Below are 8,999 nucleotides of genomic sequence, written 5' to 3' on the forward strand. Positions count from 1 at the left end.
ATTGGCAATCATACCACATCTCCTTATTTTTAAATTAACAATACCATCTGGCAGAAAAAGGAAAAAGACCGTAAAACGAATAAAATTACACAAAACACAGCATACAAATCTAAAGACAGAGCAACACAAACCCCACCAAAACCATGGTTGATCTCAGGTGCTCCAGAAGGGGAAGCTGATCCTGCTCCAATTATGGCACCGGCCTGTTGCTCATGTAATTACAAACCAGTTGAATAGTCTTATTCGACATTCACATTCAGGCCAGCGAGCCCGATAAAGACTCTAGAAGAAAAACAAGTACTGGTTCCATAAAAAATCGTATCATATGTTTTATCAACTTAATTTGAGTATAAAAATCTCTTTGATTAGCATGTACAAATGTATGTATTACAGAATCATGTTGGTGTTTCCTTAAATAAGGTATATACTTAAACAATTGCATATATCTCTTAGATAATAATCATTTGTGGGTCCAGCGACTATCCGGATTGCACAAATGTTATAGTATTACATCTTTGAATAAATTAGTTTATGTAGTGTTTTCTGGACTTGTTTGTCTTTTCGTAGTTTTCCGTGTCTGGCCATGGCGTTGTCAGTTCCCCTCGTAACACGAGTTTTGAATGTCACCTTGATACCTTCTGCCACGTCTTTTAATCAGGTCACGTCACGATACAGACTTCTGCGGTGATGTGGTGTAATACAAACATCAATCAATAAAGTTATGACTTGTAGATTAAAAGTCAACAATGACGTTACATGTTAGGTTTCTAAATATTTTTGTAAAAAAAATCTTTTTAAGTTATGAAAATTCAAGAAAAGTACAATAAATTTTTTTTTAAATTTCTTCACCAAATGAAATAAGTATCATTTTCCCGATTTAAATAAACTAAATTGTATCTACATTTGCATCTGTATTCGGCAAAATGTGTATTTCCGGTGTAATATATTTAAAACATGAAAAAATATTGATATTAATACCACTTAAAGAGAATTTTCAAATGTTAACACTTCAAGTTCTAATTGAATTACAAGTAGAAATTTTGTAACAATATTAATCAACAGCAAACAGAAGTATGTATGACGTATATTTACATTCGAAATCGAGATATTGTTCTTAAAATAAACTTCTGAATATGTCTCAGGGTATACATCATGCATTATACATGTCCAACGTCTTAGGGAGGGCTAACTTTTCGTCATATTCTAAGATCAATGCGATACTTTTTAGCATTGCTCTTTTTAATACCTATGTTTTTACAGTTTTATATTGCTTCATTCGTGTATTTAAATATTTCGGATAGCTAAATGTAAAATTTCAAATTATCAACATCTGTCGAGTAATGCATATAAAGCAACAAATGTTTACCTAGATTAAAACCGTTAGGATTTCATTTATTTCTTATTATTTTTCACTCCAATTTTCGTATAAAACATATGAAGTTTTATCCTATCTAACGCCTTTTTCATCGTGTTCCAGTCCTTGTCTTATTAACGACTGTTGAATAAATTTATTGGTTGCTTATTTTTGCTCTGGAACAAAAACTTTCATTCATCTAAAAGGTTAAAGAATAAGAAAATACTTTCCTGTCAGTTTAAAATCAAGGAAAAATTAGAAAAAAGGAAACTTTGCTGATGACATGGCTATTCCGTTTCATCTATTTCCAAAGTGTTTCATAAAAGATGTATGTTGGAAGTTATGTTGTAATTAACTCTGGCAATGACAGAAAATGGCTTAAAGTGAAATATAATGGTTACAAAATTTCGGAACATTTTCAACCCAGTATACCATCATTCTCTATGTGAAATTGAAAAATCGCCTAATAGAAATAATCCACAATGCTTTTTAATATAAAAATGGTAGCATACGCTTTACATTTACTACTTTGGGATACCATACGGAATATTTTGTTAATAGTGAACAAAAAGGTAAAATAAAACATACTACAAAGAGGAAAAAGTGATCAGTATCCTGGAGTTTCTTATTGACAACATATTTTTTTGAATTTGGAGGTAGACTTTTTCAACAAATTATCGACAATCCTATGGGAACGAACTGTGCGCTTCTTCTTGCCGACCTCTTCTCATTTTCATACGATTCAGAGTTCCATCAAACACAGTCATAAACCAGAAGATCAAAGAAGCCAGATTATTTAATTTCACATTCAGATACATTGATGATGTTCTTTCCTGTTACAATCCAAACTTTTCTGATTGGGTTCCATTAATATATCCTCCAGAACTAGAAATAAAAATACAACAGACAGGGCTTCCTCCGCCTCATTTTTGGACTAATACTTCGAATTTGACATAGGCGGTCATCTCAGTACCAGAATCTATGACAAACGAGACGATTTTAATTTTGAAATTATCAATTTCTTCCACCTTAGTTGTAATATACCATCTTCACCTGCATACGGGATATGCATTTTACAACTCATTCGGTATTCAAGAGCTTGTAGCTGCTACTCAGACTAAAAAAAGTTCATCGGAAGAAACCAAGACCTTGTTGATAAATATTCCGTATCAACTTCACAAATAATACATGATGGTCTTTAAGTATAGATTATTGGTACTGACGTTATTTATCATCTCAATTATATGTTATAGTGTTTTTTTATTTGTCTATGTCAATTATTAACCTTTACTGTTTAGTCCAATTTTGATAATATCCTTTTGACGTGGCTCTGTAATTATGCATCCTGCCAATGTCTTGTTGTGCTTTGGTCATTTTTTGTATTCTTGTCTTTCATTGTGGTTATGTGCTTTGTCTATATGCCATTTTGTTTTTCTTTGTTGACATATTTGTTTGCTTTTACAGTGATTAAGATTATAACTCAATGTTGAATGCTGTTCCCCTATTTTTTGACATTTTTACATATTATGTCTATTTGTTTTGTTCACACATTGTTGTCGATAAAATGGAATTTTAAGTGACTGTCATACGCGTGAGGGGTTTATCTAGCTATACAACCAAGTTTTATTGACCATATTCTACATAAGGAAATGCCTGTACCAAGTCAGGAATATGAGCTTTTGAATTTTGCAATTTGATAAGGGACTTTCAGATTTGAATTTTCCTTGGAGTTTGGTATTTTTGTTATAATTTTACTTTTTATTACCTAGAGAAGACAAAACAAGACTTGTACATAAGTAAACAATTTAATATGTAGATTTAATTCAGATCCACCGAAAATATCTAATTTTTCATTTAGCAATTTGACAACTTCCTTTATGTTTGTCATCGTACTTTAAGAAAGAAGACACGAATTTGTTGGTTCATTAACACCGACTATTTATAAAATACTTTCAAAGGGAATTAAATGAACAACAATTGAATTTCAATTGCACTATTTGTAATAATTATAACAATAATAAAATTTTAAGTAAGATAATGTGTTGATGACCGGACAACTAATAGGTGAGCTATCGTCGAACGATTATATATTTTTAATTAACTTGATCTTTACTTTACTTGCAATATTTTAGGTCTAGATCTCAATATATTAGGGACAACAGTAGTGTAACGATGTAAACATTTCATAAATACATTAAGAAAATGCAAATCAAGGTGAAACACAAAAACATAGGGAATCAAATGAAATCAAACAGGAGCGATACCGCGTCATAAAATGTTGAATACGATTATCTTTCACAGACCAACAAATCAACCAATCAAAATACTTGATTTGGTGTTTCAATCCTAAGTTTTGTACTCCGAGTACTGAATACATTTTTATAACCGGATGCGTTATCAGGCTAAGCGTCTCCTGCTATACATGCATCATCCTAATCCACACTCAGTCAAAATGTTTTGAATATATTAAGCGCGAAAACATCACGTTAATGAGTTCAGACAGAAACAGATTGTATCGGGCAACCATTTTACAAAAGTAACCGAAATCCATAAATGAAACAGTGCTACAATAGAATCACCAATAATATTTAGATACATTTTGGAGTATGATAAATGATTTCTCCTATAGTACAAAAGGAACATGTTCATCCCTATTATGAGTATAATAATATTTACAGGAGTGTGCTCCTTATGCAGAAACTGCTCCAACAAAGTTATGAGGAGGAAAGATTAAAAATGACACTCCGTAAATTTTATGGACACCACCACGAATTGGTTGATCCATACGATGTGGCTTTGTCCAAACTAACTAAGGACATTTTTACCACGTCTTAGATTGTGGTTTGCCATCACGTCATCTGATCTTTTAAGTGCTGAACTTGAGCTATTCTCGATTGTGACTGTTTTGCTGAGTGTGAATTCGCATTGCTATAAGACGTGGCACGGTATTTTGCTAGCCAAAATTCATGTGTTTAGTTTTGATGTTATATTTGTTATTGTCAAATGTCTTATCGTTTGTAGTTGTAATTCTTACTTTTTTCTGTTCTATTCGTGTGAGGGTAAAGATAATTTATCACCCAGTTCATTTATAAGATTTTAGTTTGGGTCAACTAAACTTACACTATGTATTTGGTTTTCAGTTTGATTTAGAAGAAATACCGACATAGCTAGATAATACAATTAATTATCTAATTACTAACACAATTTTATATAAATAAGTATTGTAATTTTCATTGTTATTAAATACATGTAATATCAGTTTTACAAACCTAATCTTGAACTCTTTCCAATTTTTTGGAAATTTTTAGAAATTTACCTGTGTCGTCACTTTGTGCGTTGATCTATTCGGCTGACATATAATGCGATGTTCGGCTGTGCTGTTTTTATTTGCTGATCTAGGTTGTTTTACGTATTCGTTTTTATTCTGTAGTTAGTCACCACTTCCGTGTTAACATGTATATCAATTATATGGTCATTTTTATATTTTATAAATTTACTGTTTACAAAAATATGAATTATTCTAAATACTAAATATTTTCTTTTCCCAGGCAGATAACCTAGCCGTATTTGGCACAACATTTTGGAAATTTAGATAATCAATGCTTTTCATCTTTAGGCCTGGCACATTTGTAAAGTATTAGCTTGTCGTAATGTCCTATTGTACTGTTTATTGGTGTGTTTCTCTGTCCTTTATGTTCTGTCCTTTATGTTCTGCCATTTATTTGTATTGTAGTCCTGTCATGTAAAGTTGTCATTTTTTGTGTTATATTTAACATTTCCATTAAAGCGGGAGGTTTGGCTAGCCACAAAACCAGGTTCAACCCATCATTTTTTCTTAAAAAGTAAAATCACAAAAATACTGAACTCCGAGGAAAATTCAAAAAGGAAAGTCCCTAATCAAAAGGCAAAATCAAACGATCAAAATCATCAAACAAATGGATAACAACTGACATATTCCTGACTTGGTACAGGCATTTTCTTATGTAGAAAATGGTGGATTGAACCTGGTTTTATAGCTAGCTTAACCTCTCACTTGTTTGACAGTCGCATCAAATTCCATTATATTGACAACGATGCGTGAAGAAAACAAACAGACACAAAAGGTAAAAATGTCAAAAATAGGGGTACAGCAGTCAACATTGTGTTATCATCTTAATCACTATAAAAACAAACAAATGTAACGAAGAAGCACAAAAAGGCATACATCAAATTTAACATCCTCATTTTGCTTTTATATTATACGATTTTATTTATCTAATATGTAAAATCCATTCATAAAGGTTTTAAATACTGGCGTGAAATCGCGCGTTTGAAATTCGCACAGGTAGACATAAAATAATTTTGTCGTTCAAAGTATGACGGGATACATAAGCACAGAGTCACGTAAAATGGATATCACAAAAAAACAGACTTAATAATAAAAGTAATATTAATAAATAAAATAATTTTGTGGTTAAAATTGTCCTGTACCAAGTCAGGAAAATGGCTATTGTTATCTTATAGTTCGTTTCTGTGTGTGTTGCATATTAGTGTTTCTGTTGTGTCTTTGTTCTCCTCTTATATTTGATGTGTTTCCCTCAGTTTTAGTTTGTAACCTGGATTTGTTTTTTCTCAATCGATTTATGAATTTCGAACAGCGGTATACTACTGTTGCCTTTATTTACCAGCGTACGCATTCTACTGAAATTTCTTTATATGTATAAATGTTCACAAGACTCTCTTGACGACAGTGATTGCACATGTTAAAAAAGTATCAATAAAAATATCAAACTCTAAGGCAATTAAAAAAGGGAAGTCCATAAAAACTGACAAAATCAAACGTGAGCCTTTATCAACTAAAGGAACAAAAGGAAAACATTCGTTATATTCTTGACTTGGTACAGGTATTTTCCGAAGAAAATGGTGGGTTAAACCTGGTTTTATAGCAAGTTAAAACTCCTACTTGTACGACAGTCATTTATAGTACCATTATATTGACAAAACAGACATCATTGGTGATTGCGACAATATTTGGGATCCAACAGACAAAACTGTGTAAATAAACATTATTGTTATTGTAGTTGATAGTTTATCTGTCAAAGACGCCAATAAAACATGTGCTTGTTGTTGATAGTGCAAACAATGTATTAAAGCATATTGCCGTACTAGTATATAGTATCCCGATAAGGTAAAAATGAAGTTAAATATAAATACAAGGGTAAACAAAATGAAAACAACACTGTAAATTCTCTTGATACTTAACTTGATAGTAAAAATAATAACAAATTATGTATCTGTTATTTATTTAAATATGTTCTGATGGATATTCCGCAAAAAGATGCGTACTTCAAGGTCATTAATTAAATATATTATACAAGTGAAAACTGTTTTTGATTATCTTTTTGTCCTCGTACAACACATCTTTGAAATAAATGGATAAATTATTGCAATAACATGTCACTGATTTTATAAGATGTATATACTAGAATTTCACTTCACAAACTTTCAACCCTTAAGTACCGATTTTGTTAAAATGCTCTTTTCCATTATTATATTCATAAAGTAAACGATGAAATCGACGCATGTAGATATTGTCGGTTGCATCCAAAAATGTAAAAAAATTGTCTCTTCAACTATTAGATGTTTCACAATTAAAAATTAAAATTTAAATACAACAATTGAATCAATCAAATAAGTCTATAATATACGCCTTGTACATAGTGTAAAATAAGTAATAAATGTCGAACTTGACAAAAACCATAAAACAATTGAGAGAAATCACCCAATCTTTCTAATAATAAGTGTCTACCGGAAAAGAAAATTATGTGTGGGAATATCAATTAATACTTCTGTTTATATTTCTAATTATACAATACTAAAATAAAGTTTCCAATTTGTCAGACAGAGGCCAGGTTATCCGCTTTAGTCGACACTTACAAAACCGAATCAGTTGTTAAATTAAATGATTTCCAATTTATAAAAATAGAATACCTCCGTAGAACACGGTATATATATATTGATACAACAATACTGCATCTAAAGAATAACATAAATAACAACAACTATAGACAAGAAGACAAGAAGCCTAAATAATTGCTCCAGAAAATGTACAAGTTGAATTTTGTCGATGTAAGCAATAATAGTTAAATGTTTTGGTTATTCAGCAATTAAGTCTTTATATTACGATCATAGAATATTTTCATTTATATATAGTGGCAATAGATAGTATATTTGAAATCCCGAACTAGTTAATCAAACTGCAATAGAACATTTTTAATAACTTTTCAGGTGATGAACGAATTTCTAAATTAACTCTGCACTAGTCCATATTTTTATTGATTCTAACAAACTTGATAACACAATTATATTTATTTTTCTCATTTTATTTTCAGATTCTTAAAGTTGTCTTTGTATACATTATCTGTTGTACCGTGTCTGTTAATAGCGCACCAACATGTATAGAACCTACAAACTTACAAGCTAAATTCAACAGATTAAACGGCGGTATAGACACCAGGACATTATTATTCACGGAAGGTTGGAAACACGACACACTGGACAGTGATTTTGAACAACTGGTAAAAATAGGCGAAAATAAAACTCAAAGCAGCTGTCCTTCAACTTCTTTAAAAGGATCCAATCTCCCATTAATGGTACGTACATCATGTCCTTGGTTTTTAGAGAGAACGCAATACAGTGCTGAAACATATCCCCATGATAACTATAAAGCTACTACTAAATGTACTAAGTGTATAGATGCTTCTGGAGATCAAAAATGTTCACCAATTCAACAGAAAATCCAGATATTAAAACGAGCAGGTTGTGAAAATGGTTTTTACAAATATGAAATAACAGATACCTATATTCCAGTAGCTTATGTATGCGAACAGCCAAGAGAAGTCGTAAATGATGTACAAATAACCACTGCCCGACCTCCAGTTGATGGACCAGTTGAAATGTAAGGTCCGTGATATCCAACACATTTTTCCAAAGTTATTGGAACAAACATTGTAATGTCCTATGGACATATATGGTTGTATATTTATGATATTAAATTGTTAAATACTCTCATTAACGGTAAGATAAGTGCAATATCCGTCCGCAATGAAACTATTCACTGCCTTTGCATGTTAAAAGACACAAATGCTAGTATGTTATTTTTTCCGGGAAAATATTACTCATAGTATTTAAGTAAAGCTGTTTTATATTAAGTTTGATTGTGTGTGTGTAAGTGTGTATTTATTTTGTTTTGATGTTGATGTAACAAATTTGTATATTTATTCGAATTGGTATTAAAATGAAAACAACACTTTATAAATGTCATGCGTACAAATCTTTTTCTGGATTTTTCTTCATCAGGAACGCAGAAAAATAAAAGCCAAATCTCAGATCAACTTTGTTTATATACAGGGGTTTATGTATTCTATTTTTTAAACGATTCTACAAATGTATCAAATATTTATAACAAATTGTGAAATATTCGTATCAATAGTTAATTAATTAATACATGCTAAGTGTTTTTTATTGTGGAGTTAATTTTAGTCAACGAAACAGGGTTGTATTGGTTTATTGAATAAGTAGTTCAAATGTGATTGTCGTGTAAAGAATATTATACATGTTATATAAATTTACTCAATATCTCTCATATTTGTCTCATGTAGTATAC

At 30.9% G+C, this 8,999-nt stretch overlaps 1 protein-coding gene across 1 annotated transcript; it reads left to right on the plus strand.

Annotated features, from left to right (window-relative positions):
* Nucleotides 1-378: 378 nt before the first annotated feature.
* Nucleotides 379-8,295, plus strand: LOC127712958 (uncharacterized). The gene is made up of 2 exons (XM_052219542.1): nt 379-420; nt 7,726-8,295. Exons 1-2 carry the CDS (start codon nt 379-381, stop codon nt 8,293-8,295), a joined length of 612 nt encoding a protein of 203 aa, XP_052075502.1.
* The last annotated feature ends 704 nt before the right edge of the window (nt 8,296-8,999 follow it).

This window comes from Mytilus californianus, unplaced genomic scaffold, assembly GCF_021869535.1.
Source record: "Mytilus californianus isolate M0D057914Y unplaced genomic scaffold, xbMytCali1.0.p SCAF_8, whole genome shotgun sequence".
NCBI classification, from domain to species: domain Eukaryota; kingdom Metazoa; phylum Mollusca; class Bivalvia; order Mytilida; family Mytilidae; genus Mytilus; species Mytilus californianus.

Bases quoted from the DNA above. Each gene is read 5' to 3' on its own strand.
- LOC127712958 (XM_052219542.1), top strand. From the start codon at position 379: ATGTATGTATTACAGAATCATGTTGGTGTTTCCTTAAATAAG. The intron at 421-7,725 runs GTATATACTTAA...TTTTATTTTCAG, and splicing joins TTGGTGTTTCCTTAAATAAG to ATTCTTAAAGTTGTCTTTGT.